General features: G+C 34.0%; 1 protein-coding gene across 1 annotated transcript in view; it reads right to left on the bottom strand.

Annotated features, from left to right (window-relative positions):
• The window catches only part of LOC145683628 (uncharacterized), a 28,962-nt gene extending 10,098 nt beyond the window's left edge, over positions 1 to 18,864 (bottom strand). Inside the window, exons 1-4 of the mRNA XM_081754965.1 lie at positions 18,708 to 18,864; positions 11,470 to 11,524; positions 7,242 to 7,310; positions 2,118 to 2,183 (exon numbers count right to left, since the gene is read on the bottom strand). Of these exons, the coding sequence (XP_081611091.1) occupies positions 2,118 to 2,183; positions 7,242 to 7,310; positions 11,470 to 11,524; positions 18,708 to 18,743 (226 nt within the window). The 5' untranslated portion in view covers positions 18,744 to 18,864. The remainder of the gene's footprint in view (positions 1 to 2,117; positions 2,184 to 7,241; positions 7,311 to 11,469; positions 11,525 to 18,707) is intronic.
• Between the last annotated feature and the right edge of the window lie 4,797 nt (positions 18,865 to 23,661).

The following is a 23,661-nucleotide window of genomic DNA, read 5'->3' as shown; positions in this document are numbered from 1 at the left end:
CCTTGCTTCTATGTATTCGTTGTTTGAGAATGCAACAACCAATAAATTGTCCAAATATCCTTAAACAAAGAAAAAGTACGTCTTTATGAAGGCATAAAGCCTTTACTATTCACGAAGATTATAATTAATGAATATACACTGTACAGTAATTTACCTGGTAAGACAGACCTGATATATATATATATACATACAGGGTGACCGTGTGACTATGTTACAAAATTTAAGGGATGATTCCTGACACGGAAACAAGGGAAAAAGTTCACATAAACTTTTGTCCAACGTACATAATTTCGGAGCTACAAGGTGCCGAAAGCGTGGGAAAATGACATTCAAAGCTCTATATCTCGACTATGGTGAATGATAGAGCTAATGCTGCATGGTCACGTCAAAGACACCGAAGCTGCTGTATTCAAAAATGCTTAGGTCGAGATCGTGCAATTCGTGCTCAACGGATTTCCCAAAGGAGCGTAGGTATTCCCGGATAATCTCTCAAGAAAGATGGGTCGAAAAGGATACGGATGAATAACTGTCCCAACTGCTAGCAATAATGGGTCTGTACTAAGTCGATATCTCGCACAAGCACGAAATGGCGAACAGTTTTATAAGTGCCATGTGTGGTTGCATAATTGTTAATCTAATGGTTTTGCAGAATGTCAGAAAATGTTCCTCGATCGATATTTGCTTTCTTAAAAGCTCCAGCCACCGTATACATATAAGTTGGTGAGTACTTTAAATTATTTGCCCGTAGCCAAACTCCCTTTATTAAATTTGTTACGTGAGTACCTTAGGATTCTGAAACTTCCCACATATTAATTCCTAAGTGAAGTCTTGACTCGACTACGTTAGGTCCAATAGTATTGGAACTATGGGCCTTAAAATTTTTTCTCATATTTTCGACAGCCTATAACTCCGAAAGGAAGCATTTGTGCGCCCAGGTTACTCCATACTTTTTGTCTTATCTTGGTGTCAGAATCACCCCCAAACTTTGTCGGTGTTCTTTTGAAACACCCTATATATATACATTCTTTCCACTTCTGTAAGCGTATGCGAGAAGGATCACTAGCCAATAAAGTTTATCCACTAATGGGAAATATAGAATAATATTAGAAGTTATAGAGGTGCACGTATTGCTTGTAGAAATATACATATGGAATTACGAAACTCAATATTATACTTTTTGTATGGGGTTAGTTTTTTTGAAGAAAAATCTGTTTGAAATTTCATGTGTTTTGAGAGAGGGTGCGCGTGCATTCATGCATACTATTCGACGTCATTTGCAATCATGGCGTCAATCTGTATGCTTCGTAGTCTGAAATTAAAGAGTTTAAGAAAATTGAGTGTTTTGCAGATTGTAAAAATACAGTCAATCATCCTGTTCCTAGCAAGAGGAACATTACAGCTGCGAATATTCATCTGTACATAGGTGACGTGCATTGTGATAACGCAATGGATAACAACAAAATGTGAAAGTATGTCCAGTTGTTTAAGAAAAGACTGATCTACTTTGCCAAAATGTTCGGGGTGGAAAGAATTGAATCAGTAAACTGGTCAGTCCCGATCTCGGCCCTAATGATTAACATCATCCACTATCTGAATTATGGTCGATTCACTGACGAAGAACTGAAAACAACTGAGTAACTAGGCATCATCACCCGGGAAGAGGTGTTCAAAAACTCGTTTTTCGTTGCTATAAATATCTAAACCAGTAAGTAAATTACGCAGATAAAAGGAATTGCGATATTCGATTTTTTGTCTTTATGTTTGGTTCTTTCGTTTTTACAGCAAAACAGATCTTATATAAATAACAGTTATAGTTCTCAGTATATCCAAGATCAATAATAAGCTTCGTTTCATCCTGAGAAATGTTGAAGTGCAAATACTAATGTATTGCTTTTTCTTTTCTTCCTTTTTCGTTAAAATTTGGCATGAAATCACTTTTACAGTTACGAATCAGATCTTTGATTCATGGAAAAGTCACTTTAGCAATGCGGAACAACACAACTTACATGCAGAAAAATTCTAGAAGCTACTATGCCTAAAGAAATCTTGATTCAAGTTATAACATTTGTATCAATTCTAATGGTGAGTGGCGTAAAAAGTAAACGTATCAATCATACCTGGATATTGTTGAGCTGGTTGAGATGCAGGCGGTGGCCCAGGCCGAGGTCCTTGTTGATAAACACCTAGAAAACGATTTTTTTCTGATTTTATTTGTCAAAATTCACACAGAATAACACGATAACGAAATTGGAGCAATTGGTTCAAATTCATTGGATGCAAAAGATATGTCCTAATAAAGGAAATGAAATAATGGGTTCAGAATTTTAAGGTTGAGCAATTGCAATCTAATTGGCTTCTTTAACTATTTTAACGTATTAAGCCACTTAGTTTTAACATAAGAGTTGGTACGAAACACAAAACCATAATGCTACACTAATAAGAAAACTCGGTACAAAATCTAAACATCTGTAAAACGTATTTTGAAAAATTCAGTTCCATGCAAATTGCTGTTCGTAAATTTTATTTGTGATTCTATAAATATATAAGTACATAATATACCGAACCTTTTCTAATATAAAAGCAAACAACCTCGAACTAAACTTGGGCACGTAATATGTTCGTACGTTTCATATATGACTTTTATTAAGTATTCTGCTGTTTGGCGGATCTGATATTAATGAAGTGTTCCTTTTAAGTCTGGGCTTAGAAATATTTCTTCCACGTTTTTTGACTTTTTAACTTCCTCTTTTAACTACCAATGTTTTCTTCTATTTTTCAAGACCTTGTTCAGTTGATTCTTCTTTTTCTTAATCTTCACTTTCCTCCCATCTTTCGCTCTACGGCGATATGAAAAAGACAATTTCTTTGCAGCATGTGTGCAATCCAATTGGCCTTTCTGTGCAGGATTGCTGGCTAAAAACATCATCTTCTCTCCTACCCATTTTAAAACATCTTCTTTTGTTACACTCTTTCTACTTTATCTTCTCCACCTTCCTCCAACACCACATTTCGAAACTGTCTAAATATTTTTCTCTAACTTTAGTAATGTCTAAATCTGTGAACCGTATAGTCTTATATTTCCATATACTATAGCACCTGACCAGCTTCTTTCGTAGTCCAATATTAAGGCTGGTAGTTACAGTGGTTGTTTCTTCTTGATGTTTCTTTGGCTACTGCAATTCGTAGCATATTCTCTTTGGTGTAGTGAGCATCTCTACTCAAAATACTTACCAAATATTTGAAATGATTGACTTTTCAAGTTAACTTTGTTCTTACTCGGATCCTTAAGGACGCATTTCTGCGAGATATTCTTATGGTTTACGATTTGTCAACGTTAATTCCATTCCATATTATTTCCCAGTGTCAAATACTATGTAAACCATCTTCTATATTACAAACACCGTGTGCGTGGGTTTTCTCGGGGTTCTCCCGTTTCCTCCCACTTTCTTCATTCCACCATTTTATTCATTATTCATCATCACCGTCTCCTTTAGCCTAACCGGCATAATCGTGGGACGTAAAACTCAAAGATTTTATTTCATTTTCATCTTCTATATTCCTTCTTTGGTTCCAGCTATAATAACCGTGTCATCCGCAAATCTATTCTGATCTGCCCTTCAATCCTGGAATCTCCAAGTCCCATTAATGCTTCATTCATTAAGCAATTACAGTACAGTTGAATAATTGGACTGTACACTACATTCTTATGTAACTTCTCTTCCAATATTTACATTGTTGGTTTCTCATTGATTGATGCAGAATCTCACTTGTTAGCTGTGTACAGATTGCGAAAGAGTCGTCGATCTCTCCAGTCGACCCCGATTTCTTTAAATATTTTCAAAAGTTTTGTGCAATTAACCGAACTGAAAAGTTTTGCCAATCAATGAAGCACAAACACAATTCTTTCCTATAGCTCGGGAACTCGTTTGTTAAATGTTTACATCATGGACTCTACCCTGAGTCGGGCTTAAGTACTACTCAAATATTCGTCATTGCTTTTATTTTGGTTTGTGTGATAGACACTCACAATTAGCTGAGAATGAAGCCTCGTTGGCCAGAAAACATCATCACCTACTGCATCATAGAATACACATCTGGAAAAGCATTTTCCGGAGTCTATAAAGCACATACTGAGAAATAAAACTATTCTTTCTGTAAGGCTTGTGGAAGGGAGATGAGTTAATTGGAGGTAGACAGACTACAATATATCTTTCTGTTTGCCAGAATATACCAAATTATACTACACAAGAGCTATTTATATATAAAAATATTGTTTTACAAGTTATCGGGTATTGTTAAAATGATAACTTGTGCCTTTTGGAATTCATTTCTAACTTTCAAATATTTGTTGAAATTTTTTCTTGGTTGTTAAGATATTCCTGAAAAATCTATTTTTCAGAATATAACAAGTGATTTTACCTGTAGCCATTATATTAATCTCAAAAAGCGATTTAAAGTATGTCTAAAACTTGTGGGCTTCTAGACAGGACTATTGAATAATCATGTGCCTCAAACTGTTAATGCATACTTCATTCGAGTACTACTCAAATAAACTTTATTTATTTCTAAGTTGAGATAGGTGAATACCTTAAACACCTTTTTTGCTCGGTGTTAGGTTATTTTGTTATGGATGATATGGACTTCAAAACAGCCATCTTTTAAATCATTTTTTACTCTTTTGAGAAAGGAAAGAGTTAATGAACACAAACTGTCAAGCAAGACAGACTTTGGAACACGCAGATCAATAAATTACTTCGGATGTCGCGCTCAGCAAGCGTACACTTTGTAGTACAACAGAATCTTATTATCTTTCTTGAAGCAGTTTTGTGTTTGCACAGCCCAAGTAACTTAAAGACGTTACATTACTTTGCTAAATAATGTTGTAGATCCATGTATATGAAACTCGCAGCATCGTGAGAAATAATTATGATTGTATTGACGTATGACATTCGCCAATTTTACTCTGCTTTAAATGTCTCCACTGGCGAACATCCGAGTTACCCGTTTCAAAAGTTAAGCCTATGATTAAAGAACCTTAAAGCTACAAATACCTTCGACTCACTTCTTCAAAGAGTTTTCTTTTACGAGTAGCATTTACATCACTCTTGGAAGAATTCAAACGACAAAAGAAATAATGTACTTGATACTGAATCCTTTTTATAAATTACGTACATAAATAGTCTATTCGAGCAAGATTTAGCTAAGAACGATATACTGCATTTTAGGCGCCATAAAAACTTGTTTTTTCTTCATTAAATCTAGACATAAAGTTTGTCCTCAAATGTTCCATTTTATTTAGCTTGATGTGAGGTACTAACTGAAATGTAAGCTGGTGATTTTTTCTCATTAACCACACTGCATACTGTCATATTCCTTGCGTTATAATAAAGAGGTTAATGAATAGCGTTAGAACAAAGAGGTTAATGAATAGCGTTATAATAAAGAGGTTAATGAATAGCGTTAGAACAAAGAGGTTAATGAATAGCGTTAGAACAAAGAGGTTAATGAAATGAAATGAAATTAAATCTTTAAGTTATACGTCTCACGATTATGCCGGTTAGGCTAAAGGAGACGGTGATGATAAGAGATGAGTGAAATGGTGGAATGAAGAAAGTGGGAGGAAACGGGAGAACCCGAGAAAACCCACGAGGACGGTGTTTGTCCACCACAAAGTACACACGGCGCGAGCTGGGATCGAACCTGGGACCCCAAGCACCGGAGGTAAACGCTCTATCACTAAGCCACCGCGCCCCCAAAGAGGTTAATGAATAGCGTTAGAACAAAGAGGTTAATGAATAGCGTTATAATAAAGAGGTTAATGAATAACGTTAGAACAAAGAGGTTAATGAATAGCGTTATAATAAAGACATTAATGAATAGCGTTATAATAAAGAGGTTAATGAATAGCGTTATAATAAAGAGGTTAATGAATAGCTTTATAGTAAAGAGGTTAATGAATAGCGTTATAATAAAGAGGTTAATGAATAAGACTGAAAATGATTCTTCAGTGTCACTTTCTCCTCAATAGGAAGGGTAGCTTTTCGTCAGTATCATATTTTAGGCTTACAAAAGGATCTTTTCATTTTTGTTTTCCTGGGAAACTACGCGTGACCTCTTTTACTGATATACTTCATTTTTCATATGAATGATGTCTGTCAATTAGTGTATGTTTCGTCTTTCAACATTTTTTGGATAAAACGCTGATGATTTTGTAGAATTAAAAAATGTCTCACTATTTCGCAGAGAAACTATTTATTAGATATATTAAGAAATATTATATATTATACATAAATAATCGAGTGTTTTGGTCGTAATTTGTGGGCCTCATTATACACATTATTAAGACATACAAAATGTTATAAAGTAGACTATGTTTTCGAATCTACAATTACTATTTCCATTATATAGTAGCCAGTCGGGTATTTAAATATTTTATATCCCCGGATCGAAGAAAAGTTTGCCCACTCTCTCATGGCACAAAGAAAATTGTTGCTTGCCCTCTTCGATTTTTTGATCATATTCAATATGGGGTGAAACAATACGTCGTATTCGCTCACATTAATCCTCGAAAACTGAGCGAGGTGTTTAAAACCAAACACGCGCATTACGCTTGCAATGAATAAGGAACAGCCTAAACTCTTTCGATCACCACTAGCGTCGTTAACTAGAGAACTCAGTTGCTCTGTGGTACTAAATTATTTTCAGTATACATAGATCTCCGTTAAATATCTCTCTTGTGGACAGTCTCCTTCTTCGACATACCATATTTAAATCTTGATATTTTTGAATATGCCACTCCTGAAAACTTACCAACATGGGCCCGGACTCTCTGGTGCATGTGTAAATACTGATCTGATGGTAGCCAGGAAAAGTTGATATCTCCATTTAGATGTCTGTAAATCTGGAGTAGGCTTACAGTTTACTTTTGGGAATAGTCAGAAATTTGTTTAACTTATCAGAAACTACTCATATTGATGCTTATATTTATTTTTACTCATTACTATCTACTATAATCCACGTCACTCGAATTGATGTGTGGCATCAGCCAATAAGCTGGCAGTGCGCTATTACTAAACATTCAAGAATCTGGTCAATCATAATTGTCCACAAATATGAACAAAATCATTTGTGAATGATCAGATTCCTCCCTGAAGGTTTAGTAACAGATCACTGCAAACTTATTGACTGATCCCACACGCCAATTCGGGTGCCGTTGACTATAGTTAAATTTCCATGCTTACCGTAATGCGGAGGTAGAAGTTGTTTAGAATGTGAAGATAAAGTATTCGCCGATAACAGTGCTGCGCTTACTAAAATTTGAAAGAAAAAACCAAGCTATTATTCATTTTTAAAATTAAAATCTTTCTTAAGAATAATAAAACCTAGGTTAAACATGTACATGTTGCATGTATAGTATGAAACACATTAGATAATAAACAAGAGAATTGCATAGTTTGGTTTATGCTGTTATTGAACTATAGATAAAAAAAAGAGCACTAAACAGTAACGAATGGAAATTCTGGCTTAAGAAGTATGTGAAATGATCTATCAGCTGTATGTGTGCGAATATAATTCAATGATAATACTTGAACAATAAAACATACTGTATATGTGGATGTGTATAATTCAAAAGGTGTATGCTTTATCACTTATACTAAAATAAATTACCGGCTATAATTTATAACCGGGTTGGTTGTTTTATAATTTAACGACACCTTCTTAGGAGAAATTTATTTATTATTTACTATGCTTTCCACATTACCTTAGGTATCTTTGGAAACGAAGTTTTAATCAACAAAATTAATAATATTCAGAAACTTCCAACAAAACAGAGAAATATTCGTATTGTTGAACTTCTAAGAGAACTTTGGAAGATAGTAAACACGATGTATTATTAACAGCAAAAATCAGTTACAACATTATCATAATGGTAAATTGAAGTATCATAATCAAAATTCCAATTTCGATCTGGGCTGCGTTAGCATGTGATTACACCATCTTTCTCCTCGAGGCCCGTCATATTTATTGCATTACATTTCTTTCACCAATATATATTTAGAAATGTTGCTTTTCCATTTATAATTCTAGTCCTTCAGCAAATCGGATCACTTTTTGTTGTAATTGACATTTATGTTTTGAATTCTTAATTCATGTTACAAGTGAAAAATATTTGTAAGATTGCAGTAAAAAGATATATAATTATTAGTTCTTACCATACACTACTTTTATCACAAGGGGCATCTAAGTCAATTGTTCAATTTCAGATTTAATTTATCATATATTTCAGTTTTTTGTAGTTTGTTGAGTGATGATAATTTTCCTAAGATTTCTCAACTGTAGAGTTGTTAGTCTTCAATTGTTTTAAGCAATGCTACTTTTATGTGAAAGGTTCTTTATTTCATCCTTTTAAGTTTAAGGAACGTAGGATTCCTATTCCGTGAGATCATGTGTCATGATAAATTGCAGGTTCGACCTTAGTAAAATCGAACTTGAGGTAACAGAATCACCCTAGTTACTCTCAGAAACCGCTTCATCTTACGAAATATATCTTAGTATTATTTGTTATGTGCATACAAGTGTGAATGTTGAAAGTCATATAGTGCGAAGAGATGATAAGTATAGTTTCTGAGATTATTCTTTTTTGAAAACAATTAAATATTACTTCAGATGTATAGTTGAATAATTTAATTTCAATGTATCTTTTTAAAACTTAGATTATACGAGTAGAAACCTGATTCTTAGTGTTCCGAACTACCTCAGATCTAAAACTGAGCCATTAAGAAAACTTTACTTAAAATACGACGTTATATCTAATTGAAACGAAATCAATGAAACCAAATATCTCTTAGTTTTAAATAGATGAAGTTTCTAGGTTCTAGAATTAAATTTCATTACTATTGAGTTACGTTATTAGAAATTATGTAAGAAGAACTCTATCAAGAAATATTGATCAGAATTACTTTTGCATTACTATATTCAATTATCATAAAATTTTCTTGAATAACTTTATCCATAGTAGCTATAAACGTTCATCCTTGCCTAGTCTTACAAGCAAAGGGTCTAAATAGATGAATCGAGTTGCGGAATGAGACATCGTGCGCCTAATAGTGGATGTGAAAGTATGTATATATGCAAAGTTATAGACTTTTGAATCGTGAAAATAGTGAAAGGTGGAGAATGCAAACGGAGGTAGTTTCACATATCGACAAAAGAAGAATGGATAGAGTAGATCATGAACCTCCGTGGCCATCTTGAAATCCGCCATTTTGAAAACTATGATATTTTTGGAAATAGAAATGTTGTCATGTGATATATCAATTAGGGCCAGCATGTTCTCGAAGAATCAATTATGAACTTTAGTGATCGTTATCTGTACTTATTTGGAATATTTGGGGTCATTTTTATAGTTATTTACGAAAATGTAGGAGACTGATACTCGCATGTTGAAAGATTGGATTATCACGAAATCGTATATAAGTTAAACATATCCAAAAGCCTGAAATTTGATACCTAAGTTGTATATTATTATTATTATTATTATTATTATTATTATTATTATTATTATTATTATTATTATTATTATTATTATTATTATTATTAAATTACACTGTTGGTTTTGTTGGTTTGTAGATATGTTTAACTTACATGTGTTAAATCCAAACTTTTGATAATCCAAACTTTCAACATACGAGTATCAGTCTCCTATATCTTCGTAAATAACTATAAAGATGATCCTAAATCTTCCAAACCAGTACAGGTAACGAGCATTAAAGTTCATAATTGACTTTTGGAGAACATGCTGGCTCCAATTGATATATCACATGATTAACTTTTCATTTCAAAAATATCATAGATTTTATAATGGCGGATTTCAAGATGGCAGAAGAGGCTCATGATCTACTCTGCTTATTCCTCTTTTGCCAATATGTAAAACTACCACCGTTTCCGTTGTCCACCTTTCACTATTTTCACGACTCAAAAGTTTATTTTATGTATTTCAATAACATAGCATAGCCCTTCTCCCACCAACTTTGAACCCCTCCACACTCGTTTCTTATAGGGCTCAACCGCTATAGCTTTGCACATATACATACTTTCACGTCCTCTATCAGGCGCGCTGTCTCATCCTCAAACTCGGTTCTTCCATTTGGACCATTTATTTGTTATTTCAGAACCCGGATTAAAAGAGAGGGAGAAGAAAGTCTTAAAAGGAATGTCCTCACAACCATTCCATTGTTTGTGTATTTATCCTCCTTTTTTCTAAGTCCTAAATCCATGTCCTCCTAAGTCCATGTCAATCTGAACAACGAAGACAACACCTGATATGTAAAACCACACTTCCAAGATATCTGGTCACATACAAGCAACACGTTCGGGAATATGTTAAATCCGAAAATTTTCCACTAGAAAGATGAATAAATTTATCCTCTGATATCCCACTAAAATAAAAACTGGTTAGTACACGATTCATTCTCGTGGAGATCTATCTATATGAAAGGACCATCCAGAAAGTAACTTTCCCACGCGTCCTATAGCTAGGAAACCGTATGTTACTCGAGACAACTGCATGTACGTGAGAGAGTAAAGTTCTAGCATGGCGCATGAGCCAGCGGAATTTCCCCAGTGTTTTTAGTAGGGTTGTGCGAGTGGTTGAAGATGGGCGTTCCTTTTCGAGCTCCTGTTGCGCGGGAAGTGCGAGTAGTGAAGTTTTTGAATGCACAGGGTATAGCGCTGATTGAAATCCATCGTCAACTTTGCCCGGTTTGTGGACCTAACATCATGAGCAAGAAGATGGTGCTTCTCTGGTGTAGACAATTTGCAGCAGGACGCCAAAATGTGCATGATGAGTCTTGTAAGTAGCCCACGTTTCATTATGTGTGATGATACAGTCCAGAAACTCTTCTCCCTCATCGTGATATCGTTGAGTCTAGCTATGTGTTCTGGATTCAGTTACTTCACTTTATCACTGCTCGCACTTCACACGCAACGGAAGCTGGAATAGGAACGACCATCTTTAACTACTGTTATGACGCTACTGAGAGCACTAGGAAAGTTCCGCTGGCGCATGCGCCACTTTAGGATCTTACTTTCTCACTGCATGTAGTCGCTTCGGGCAATGTGCGGTTTCCTAGCTATGGGAAAGTTGCTTTCTATATGCGCCTCTTACAACATTTGGTGCCTCTACGTGATTCGTTTCAATGCGAAACGCTGATAACATTATATACCGTATATTGTTATTGTTAAATATTATTATTGTTAAATATTAAGGAATATCTATTGTAATCCAATCATAAACGATAATTTGATTGTTTAATGTAAAATCATTAACTTCTCTTCCATGGCAACACTCTCCCCTGGACTTGAATTCTTCACTACGCTTGAATTCTTCACTATGAACTTTCAGCAACAAAAATTGCAATTTTATCTTTGAGTGCAAGGGAAAATCTTAATATTAACAAGTTACTTTACCTAGGCCTCTTGAATGCCGATCTCTGTTATGATGGCTTCCAAAAACAAGTGCTACCTGTAATAGATCTCATTCTGTTAACAACAAAGAAGACAAATTCACATGAAAAATGAACAAATAAGCATTTAACATTTTAATCATATTACTAATCCAGTTCATTGTGTCCACAATACTTTTACTAGACAGTTTTGGTCACTTAAGCTGTGGCATAGTTCACCATGAAAATTACTCACATTAAGATTAAATGACATTTAAAACGTCATTACACTTTTACTGCAAGGGTTTGTACTTGGAAATAGATCTGTTGAACTAGTTGTTTATGTTGAAAGTTTTCCTACAACAAAAAGGTGACAATTTAACACATATCGCGGGAGTCTTGTAGACACTAAAAAAATATCAGCATCTCTTTGAGATACTGTTTCTTCTAGCCTTCTTACAACTAATTTACTTCAGATTAAACTTGTCTGTGCAGTTAATAGTAACTGTTAATATAAAAACTCATTGATCATAATTCTGCTTCGACATACAAGGTATTTCGGTAGATATTAAAATGAAACTTGGATTCAACTATTTCTTAATGATCACCTGGTTAATAAAATACTTTATTAACAATTACTATATATTTTTCTGCAGAGGAGTTTAGTGTGAAGTTAATTAGTTGCACGAAAAGTAGAAGAAACATAGCCTAAGAGACATTTTAATATTTTGTTAGTGTCTACAGCAGTCTCAAGGTTTTATTGTTACTTCTCAGAAAAAGAGTACTTTAGGAAACCTTTTACTACATAAATAACCAGTTTAACAAAAGGTCTGTTTTCTACTATGAACCCTTGCACTAAATCTGAAATTACGTTTTTAAAGTTGTTCGATGTTAATGTAAATAGGTTTCTTGGAATGATGTTATACCTTAAATGACCGAAACTGATCAGTAAAAATGTTTTAGTGATAGTCAACGGAAAGACTGTTTCTATTCATATTTTAGATCAACCTTGAAAATATATATATTAACTAACATATATTTTCTTATGATGAATGATGATATCGATAGTCCACCTGAAGAAACAGTCATTGAGAAAACATAAGTGAAACACGTTTTGTATCCAGAGGGAAAGAAATTGAATTAACCAGTATTTTATTATTAGGTAGGTAGAATTTCTGCTGTAGAACTATTTCAATAATAGTACTAAAATCTTTTCAAAATTTTCCTTAAATTTTACTACCAGAACATAAAAATTGTTTCATGAACTGTATCTCAGGATTAATAAATAATGCATTAGGATATATGTTTGCACTACTACCTGAAATTTTACTCTTGTATCATAAAATATTTTATATATTTTATTATTATATTATACAATATTATGTTGAAATGCACTTTTGCTCTACTATCTTAAACTTTACTATTAGATAATAATGTTTTTTATAAATTATATTATGCTATTAAAATAACATGTCGGAACTTACTTTTGCCTTATTATCTTGATTTTACTATTAATTCATAAAATTTGTTGTACTAACTTTATTGCTTATTACAAAAGAATATGTCGCAATATATTTTTGTTTTAGTATCTTAGATTTTATTTTCATACCTAAATCTTTGTTCTATAGATTTTATTAAAAGTTTAAGAAATATTGTTTCGGAACGTAGTTGTAAGTTACTATCTTGAATTTTAATATTAGCTCATAATATTTGTTCTATAAACTATATAACATTATTACAAACTATTGTGTTGGAATGTACACTTATGTCCAAAATTACTGTTGCATGTCTATAAATGTGTTGTTGTAGGAATATAATTTGATAACGAATTTTGCCGGTATTTTTTATAATGTTAGTATGTGTATAATCGGCAAAGACACGTATGTTGAAAATTTCCTGTCAAAAGAGCAGTAAATAGGAACAATAAAACGAAAATAAAACTTTCTTGAACATTTTGTTCTACTGATTCTAATTTTCGTATTTATAATTCTTTTGCTATACAATTTACCACAAAAATATATTTCCCGATTATATACATAAAGTATTAAAAGTACCCTACAAGATCATTATCAAATTATATTCTTTCATGAAGACAATAATAGATATGCCGCAATTACTTTGGACATGAGTGTACTTTTACCTATCATCTTAAATTTTACTATTAGTTCATAAAATTCAGTTTTTAATTATATTTCATTATCCCAAAACAATATGTTGGAATGTATTTTTGCCTTATTATCTTCAATTTTACTATTAGTCCATAAAATTTGTTTCATAAATTGTATTACATTATTACAATATGCTTTTTGTTCTATATCTTGAATTCTATCTTTGAGCAAAAGATTGTTTTATAAATTTTATTAAGAGTTTAAGAAATATTATGTTAAAACATAGTATTGCACTACTATCTTGAAATTTGCCAGATCATACAATTTCTTTTAGAAATTATATTAAGTGATTTCAAGGTAATATGTTGAAATGTATTTGCCTTGTTATATGGAATTTTACTTTGAACTCATAAAATTTGTTTTGTAAATTATATTTTATTATAAAAATGGAATATATTTTTGTTCCACTAAGTTGGATTTTATTTTTAAATCATAAAATTTGTTGGTAAATTTTATTAAAGTTTAAGAAATATTATAAAGGAATCGTAGTTTAGCACTATTATCTTGAACTTTACTAGAAGATTACACAATTTGTTTTCTATTTATTAAATTATTACCAAATAACACGTTATAATTTATGTTTGTCCTACTATCTTGAATTTACTGTTAATTCATAAATTTTGTTTTATACTTATAAAATAATAAATTGGTATGTACAGTATCCTTCTTGCAAATCTTAAAATTTAGTTTAGATCATAGATTTTGTTTTATATAGTTTGTTCTAAGTTTAAGAAATATTATATTAGAATGTAATTTTGTACTACTATCTTCAATTTCATCTTTACGTTAGACTATATTTTTAAATTAAAATGTATTAATTCAAAATAATATGTTGGAATGTAATTTTGACTTACTGCCTTGAATTTTGCTATTAATTCATAAAATGAAACCCACCATTCCTCGGATTATGGCCTAGCACCAAGTTTTTCGTCACCAGTTCTACTTTTTGTTAAAATACTTTTTCATTTATTTTTCTACGATCAATAATAAGGAAGTTAAGAATATTTTAAATGTTGTAGAGCTTTATAAACGCGATCAAAACAGCTATATTTACGAGGGTTAAGATATACTTCATTTTTCTCTAGTATCAATGTTACGGAAATTACGAATCTCGTATATTTTCAAAGGCGAATATAGTTGACAAAGAAAAGGAACCAAGTACCGTAATAAACATAGGCACGTGTTATGTATCACCTTGATCTGTCAAAATTACGAACGCAATCGCGTCAACAAGGTGGGTTATCTAGATATAACCATTACCACCCTTATACACCAAATCGTAATATTTTGCACTTTCTTGGTTGCATCGGAAAATCTTAATACTTCTGAAAATTTCAAGACCCTGTAGCTGTTGGAAGAACCTTAACATAATGAGATGTAGGATCAGTCCCACTTAAAATACTCAGGATCGAATTTTAATCCATCAAAAAAAAAAAAAAAAAAAAAACTACCCTCGCCGTTAATGCTTGCTTCCTGGATTGCAGTTTGCTACTTTTTTCTTTCAAGTAGCTTCCAATTGTCCTCACGACGCTGGGTGGACGCCACAGTGCCAACACCGTCTTGTGAGTACGAATAGTCACACCTACCTTTCCTCTGACCAGACCTATGACTGCTTGACTTCACTAATATCATGGGGAGTGATATTCCAGTGTGCCTAGGACGTTGGTAATAAAATAATAAATGTATATTGAAGTAATGAGAAAATTAGCCTCACTGGAGCAACGGCGGTCCATGAGGGGTTGTGCCTACCCAATGTCGCAATACAACAAGCATCAGCTACGCACTGAAAATATTCGAGATAGAAAGATATCGGTTTTTAAACTGTGTTGCTACTCCTTTATGCAGTGCTCAAAGTGGAAGATCTACGGAAGTATACCCCGCATACTCCCCCCCTTCTATTTAGAGCATTGCCTTTACATCATTTATATATATATATATATATATATATATATATATATATATATATATATATATATATATATATATATATATATATATATATATATATATAAACATAATGGAAAGGCTTGGTTTGGGAGCAAAGATTTGCTCTATTCGATAACATTTACATACTTTCCGACATAATTAGCATCAAAGTAATTTGTGTTTTAAGTTGAACAAACTAGAATAAAATAGCTTCCATATATTGTCACATGATGTGGGCTGATTGCAAAGCCTAGCTACCAAAATATACGTTCTTCAATCACGCTGTAAAAGTTGCAGATCCAAGACGGAACAAACGCTGTACGATGCTACTATAATAACCGTAATGGAGTTAGCCATACTGAGAGCTTTATACAGTTCTACCTGGGTTGGAGCGGCAACGCTGGAATCTAGTTACAATGAAGAATTTATGTTAGGGACAAGTAAACTCTTACAAGTAGACCTCACCACTTCGCCGTTGCGTTAGCAAAAGGAAACAACTACTGTCCTAGAGTACGGTTGAATATAAGATTTTGACAAAAAATTTAGCTGCTAATGAGCACTAGAAATATGGGAAAACGAAATAGAAACACGAATGTGGGAAAGCCATCTACAATATAATTTGATAGTTGCAAGACCGATATTTTTTCGAAATAGATGGAGGAATAATAGTTATGACTTCAACTATGTAAATCGAGTTAATAGGGATATTTTTATGGCATTCCAGATCATGACCGCCATCTTGAAATCCGCCATATTGGATCGACGTAAACTTTTTCAAATGGAAAGAGAGCCATGTGGTGTATCAAACAACAATGATTTTTTCCACCCAATCTCATACACTAATTAGTTTGTCCATATCTAGAACGATTTACAACTTACAGTTCTTTCAATGTTGAAAAATTCGTAGTTTTTAGCAGATAACAGATAACTACAGTGCCAATGAACATAGCTCCATAGACAGCATTCTTACAGAACAAAATTACGGCAATGCAAGAAATGAAAGTCCTCAGCATTCATAAAGTGGTTCTGACTTCGCCACTTCGTGTGTGCGTTTGTAGATTCAAACTAAAGCCATAAGCAGTTGGGGAGCACGATGAAGAGAATAGCAATATTGGTTTCCAATGGCATTCCTGGTCGTAGCAGCTACGGTATAAGGTAGAAGCTTACGTGCATCGTGTACCATTCTACAGCGACATACTCTTTGTAAGGAGACGAGTGCAGGAAATATATTATTCTCACTGTGAGTTCTACCCGTGAACTTGGAAGTGTTTGAGAAATAGTTATTTCGTTTATTGCATTAAGCCTGTAGTTCTGAGGTGCGTGCGTGTGTGTGTGTGTGTTAGGGAGAGTGTGTGCAGGCAACATTTATAGAATAAAAAACGACACACCATGGCGTTAAATAAGGCAAACATTGCTATGTACCTCCTGCAGCAGTTACAAACATTACGGTTCAAGCACAATATAACAAATATATCAGAACAGGAAAGAGTAATCGCAGATGACATAATTAGATTCCTAGCGGATGAAGAATTGGAATTCGAAATGGAATACACTCTGGATATTCTAGAGGAGGCACATCACGAGATAAACAATCAAGAAGCTAGTGTCGAAGCGGAATGGTATTTGAATTGCTATTGGTCGAATACAGGGAGCAGGAATTCACTTATGCTGGATACCTGAGAATTATTTAATAATGAAGAGGTGCGAGGTACAATAGCTCCATCTGAGAAATCAGTGGAAGTGTGACAAATTCCAAAGGGTACCTCCGGTATATTTCAACCTTTGAATGTATTATTTTAGACAATACAAAACATTGGCGTACTATATGTGATTATGCAATAAAGGACGAACATTTCCATTCAAACCTGCATGACATAGATACTATTGTCACTCTGCATTACCTTGTGTACCATCAATTTCAGTCTCCTCTCTTCACAGGAATAAGCATTTTGTAAATCAGTGTATATTGATGAGCCGATCGAATGGTTCTAAGTTCAGAAGAAGCACGCTTTCAATATTCCCGGCATTAACTTTTGTGATATTTGTGACGCTTCATTGTTTATTAGGTGCTCATGGTACTCTGCAAAATTTTGTTTTGACCATTTTATGAATGCTGAGGATTTGCATTTCTTGCATTGCCGTAATTTTGTCCAGTAAGAATGCTATCTCTGGAACTATATTCATTGTCACTATAGTTATCTGTTATCTGTTACAAACTACGAATTTCTCAACATTGAAAGAACTGTAAGTTGTAAACCGTTCTAGATATGGACAAACTAATTAGTGTATGAGATTTGGTGGAAAAAATCATTGTTGTTTGATACCTCACATGGCTCTCTTTCCATTTGAAAAGTTTACGTCGATCCAATATGGCGGATTTCAAAATGGCGGCCATGGTCTGGAATGCCATAAAAACATCCCTATTTACTCGATTTACATAGTTGAAGTCATAACTATTGTTCCTCCATCTATTTCGAAAAAATATCGGTCTTGCAACTATTAAATTATATTGTAAATGGCTTTCCCACATTCGTGTTTCTATTTCGTTTTCCCATATTTCTAGTGCTCATTAGCAGGTAAATTTTTGTCAAAATCTTATATTCAACCTTACATTAGGACAGTAGTTGTTTCCTTTTGCTAACGCAACGGCGAAGTGGTGAGGTCTACTTGTTAGATCTTGACCTTCAAGGAAAAAGTTGGTTATGTTTTGTCGCGTACTATATTTCATAATTTGTATTATTTTATTAAAAATATTGTTTATTAAATAAAAATTTAAAATGTTATCTTTGAATGTACCAAATTCATTACTACTTTTGCAATCAGTTATAGCTATCAATCCATATGAATAAACTATTGAATACAATTTCCATAAATCTTCATTTTTTTTCTCCATCACAGGACTGATTTTTTTAAAAGATAATTGTATTGAAAGTACAAACTAAATAATTTAGCAATTCTCTATTTCTTTAATAAAATACTCTTCAAATATTGTGGTAGATAATGTTTCATTTTGGAAATATTATGAAGACAGTAACAATCTAAAAGTATTATTGGGAAGTATCCTGCACATCTTTTGTTGAATCTAGAAATATCTCGTCTTAATCTTTAAATGTTAAAATTAGCATTAATACTAAGGTGTAAAAGCATAGCTTGTTTTGTTCTTTCTTACCTTGAAACATAGGACTAAGAGACAGACGAATTTCATTTTATTCTATAGCGTCTGTCCGAATATATTGTACTTGTTAATTTTGAGTAAATCACTCTTCCATCTAAGGTAATAAAACCTAGAAGTTCGAGTACTTCTGTAAGTACTAACTTAGTAACACTAATATTGCCCTCTTTGAAATGATACCAGCTAATTGTTTATACCCAATTACAATGGAAATTTTGCAAACAACACTGAGTAAAGGAAAACATATTCATGTGTTAGATAGCTTTATTGACATTTAACTAAACTGGAACAATGCGGTTTATGCAACTATTAAGTACAATACGTTTCAAACTTGCTTCCTTTGTGTAACAAATGTCAGGAGTCAAATACACTTTCATGCTAAACATTGGTTCTTGTTATTCTTGCTACGAAATTTAAGATATCGATATAACTAACTAGTAATAGATATAAAATTTAATACGAATATAATTCAAAACATTTTCATGAAATGTTATATAATTAATATATATTCTTAAATAACTTCTTCACGGACAGAAATTTAACAGTTACTTGTACATGAAATTTGTTTTAGATAGGATTAATACATCTTTTCAATATACATAAATTGTATTTATATATTTAAGATCAAGGTAGTAACAAAGTGTTCCGTTCGAATTCAATATGAAAGTAACATAAATTGAAAATTATCCAATACGGAAGAATGGCTTCTCGTAACAAATTAGTAGTTCAATATTTTCAAATATTATGGATTACTGCCTATTTCTAATGCAAATAGTTATTCTTAACATATTTTAATGGAACATACAACTCCAAAAGATATCAAGAATTAATTTTCAGCCATGTTAGAAAGTTACTTGGCTACATCTGTGGAGCATAGTTTCGTTTATCATGTCATGTTGATCAAAGAATCAATAATGTAGTTTCTTTAGGTCGAAAAAAATCATTGTATGGGATTGTACAGGATGAATCAAGAGTCCTTGGACACCTACATAAGTTTGAAAATCGACGGGAAAAGTAAAAATTGATGATGGGCACAGAGGTTTGATGAGGGGCCGCAACGTTTGGAGTGTATGTCATTCATGGCCGCCATCTTGAAATCCGCCATTTTGGATTCAAATCAACTTTTTTTAATGGGACGGGGGTGTATGACACATCAAATAACACTAGCTTGAGCTCAGGAATTTAGTGGTGTAATTTGTTTGTTTCTACCTTGTACAGTTCAAACTTATGCAGGTGTCCAAGGACTTTTGACTCACCCTGAATTATATTGATTTCTTTCTCTTGAGCCAATCAGATTCCTTTGCCAAGTTAACGTTAGCCTCATTTTTTAGTACAATCAAAGTATCCACTTAGTATGATTTCTTAGTACAATCAAACTGTACCATTTGTCTCATTTTTTCCAGCACAATCAATTTACGAAAAAATGGAGGTTTAGAATGACGAAATTATCACTAAGAATTTAGTATTTATCACTCCATAATTTATCGAGAGCAAGATATCATATAGAGTACTAGCGTCGATTACTCGCTTCACTGGATTAAGATAAAAATTTCAAATGTATTTGGTCTAGGAATTAATTCGTGCGGTTGGTACGCACACATTGAAGCTGTAGTACAAACACAAAATACATAAATACCTTAAGAAAAATATTGTCCATCGCTAGCCACCACTTTCGCCCATCTGTCAGGCAATGTACGGATTCCGTGGCGAAAGAAGTCCTCATCCTTGGAAGCGATCCAGTCAGAGACCCATGTTTCGATATCTTCTGAAGAAGTAAACCGCTGTCCAATCAAATCGTTGTTCATGCAATCGAACAAGTAGTAGTCCGAAGGAGCAACGTCTGGTGAATACGGCGGGTGGGGTAAAACTTCCCATCCGACATTTTCTAAATAGGTTTTGACCGGTTTTGCGACATGTGGGCGAGCGTTATCATGTTGAACAATAAGTTTATCATGTCTGTTCTCCCATTCTGGTCGTGTTCTGGCCAGAGCTTGCTTCAAACGCATTAATTGTCGTCGATAACGTTCTCCATTCATAGTTTCACCCGGTTGCAGCAGCTCATAGTACACCACACCTTTCATATCCCACCATATGCACAGCATAACCTTTGCACAGTGAATATCTCGTTTTGGTTGTGATGGACCTGGTTCACCTGGTTTCACCCAGGCCTTTTTTCGTTTAGGGTTCTCGTAATGGATCCACTTCTCATCACCCGTAATAATTCGATGCAGAAACCCCTTTCTGCTCTGTCGTTGAAGCAGCAATTCGCAAATGGTTTTTCGTCTTTCAACGTCTCTGTCTTTCAATTCATGTGGAACCCAATGTGACATCTTTTGAATCATTTCCATGGCTTTCAAGCGTTTGGAGACTGTTGTTTGATCAACGCCTAATGCTGCTGCAAGTTGTTCCTGCGTTTGACACGAATCCTGCTCGAGCAATGCTGTCAATTCTTCGTCTTGAAATTTTTTTGGCTGTCCAGCTCGCTCTTGGTCTGCCAAGCCGAAATCACCACTTCTAAACCGTGCAAACCACTTCTGACACGTTCGCTCAGCTAGAGCATGGTCACCATACACTTCCAGCAAAATACGATGACTTTCAGTCGCACTTTTCTGCATGTTAAAGTAATGCAGCAGGACACCCCGCAAAAACACTTTATCAGGCACAAATTGCGCCATGTTCACTTAACTACAAACTGGTGTTGTTGACGCTTTAATCCACTGCCCTATACTACGAACGATACGCGATGACAGGGGTTTGCAACACATGTGTGGATACACGGAACTGTGGGACGCTCCGTTCGTTGTGCCATCTCTTGTCCACCTGCACGAATTAATTCCTAGACCAAATACAAACTCCTTATCTTATATGCAAGGGCGCCGATTTCTTTGTAGATTGGGGGGGGGGGGCATTCAGATACAGAAGGCATATATAAGGATTTTAAGACAAATTATGCATTCAAATTATGTCAAATATTTTATATTCCTAAATACAATGTGGGGGCCCACATGAGCTTTGGGAGCCCCGGCCTCCCTGGAATCGGCGCCCTTGCTTAAGTTATATGTTTCTTATCCGAGAAATATGATGCTTTTGTGTTTAGTGGCATGGATTAAAACGCCATCGAAAATATCACTGTGCATCCCAGCGATCCCGCAAACTATGAATTCAACAATACTACTGGTCGATCATTTTCATTTTCGATCATTTTGATATATCTCCCCCATACCTTCCCCCAAGTTGCGGGGCTGAATTTGGATTTATCGAGATCGAAAGTGTCACTGTTCATCTCAGCGACCCCGAAAACTATGGATTCGGCACTAATCTTGGAAATTTTCGATCATTTTAAATATCTACTCCTTCCCCTAAGTTGCATCGTCAAAGTGATATTACAGAAAACATTTCAAATTCTAACCTCATTTCTGTTGAAAATTTGATCGAGATCGGTTGGATACTTCAAGAGTTATTAAGTCAGAAAGACAGTCACCTTTCATTTTTATTTTATATATATATATACAGGGTGGTAGGTAACTCCACCGACAAACTTTGGGAGGTGATTCCTTATATGAAATGAAAGAAAAAAGTTCTTATAAACATCGTCGAAAAACGTCTCATTTCAGAGTTATGAACCGCCAAAAATTAGAAAAATTATGTTTCGAAACGCCCTGCCTTAGAAACTATAGGACCTATAACAAGCGGTCTAAGAAATTACAAACGAGCTAGTATGCGCACTATCTAAATATCATGTTTTACCATCCTCCGTTATCGCCAAACGAACTGTAAAAAGGAAATTGAAGTATAGGGATACTCCTTTAAGTACTAATAACGCGTTCGTTTCACCGATAACGGAGGATGGTAAAACATGAATATTTGGATAGTGCGCATACTAGCTCGTTTGTAATTCCTTAAACCGCTTGAAATCGGTCCTGTAGTTTCTAAGGCAGAGCGTTTCGAAAGGTGACTTTTCGAATTTTCGGCGGTTCAGATCGTCCCATTTTTATTATAAATTTTTCCTTTCATTTCATATAAGGAATCACCTCCCAAATTTTGTCGGTGGAGTTACCTACCACCCTGTATATATATATATATCCACCTTCCCTCTCCCCTAAGTTTTACCGTCAAAGTGAAATGACAAGAACTGTTCCAGGGCAGATCTTCAGCTATGTTGAAAGTTTGATCCAGATTTATTTCGTTTGGTGGTTCAAAAGTTATTAAGTCACAAATATAGTCACTTTCCAAGCTTCATTTAAGTTGATAATTTGATCGACATCGGTCGAGTAGTTCAAGCGATTAAAAACCACAAACATAGTTACTTTCAATTTTATAATATAGATAGAGGAACACCATGGAAAATTAATAAGTGGCTCTGTATGTTTTTACAAACAATTAATACGTCTTTTAACTGCATGTGCTTCTGGGCTCAATTTCCAAGCAATGCTTCTTTCGAACACAACCACGAGTAGTGGTTCGGATATCATTTGAAGTACTAGGTCCCTTCCCATATATATCTGGCGCTGAAGTGCCACGTTAAACTCTAATTAATCAATCAACAAAGAATTGATACTTCATTGTCCAAATGAACCGTGTCCTGTGAAAACGAACTAAGCGCCACTTTCATACTTTTAAGAAAATTACTTATAAAGGTTGATGTCCAACATTAATGTAGCCGTAATCAAAAGTGATATTATGTTTCTTTTTTTGGGAAGGTATTGGTTTTCCTCTCTTTTCGATCGTGCAAAACGTTCTAATGCGTATCAGGAACCAATCGTCGCATTTACGTGGATTTTCAAAGTTTGGCGCTTAATTCATTTTTGCATAACACGGTACAAATGTGCTACCGTTTAAATAACCACTTAAAATTGTCTTTAAAAGGGTTGTAAGCTACCTAAATTCACTCTAATGTTCAACGTTCTTCACCTCCTCTATTTATTCATTTTTCTTTTATTTTCAGTAACAA

This window comes from Thermobia domestica, chromosome 4, assembly GCF_964235325.1.
Source record: "Thermobia domestica chromosome 4, izTheDome1.hap1.1, whole genome shotgun sequence".
NCBI classification, from domain to species: Eukaryota; Metazoa; Arthropoda; class Insecta; order Zygentoma; family Lepismatidae; genus Thermobia; species Thermobia domestica.
The sequence above is the reverse complement of the archived record's forward strand: the minus strand, read 5'-3'. Positions and strand labels throughout refer to the sequence as shown.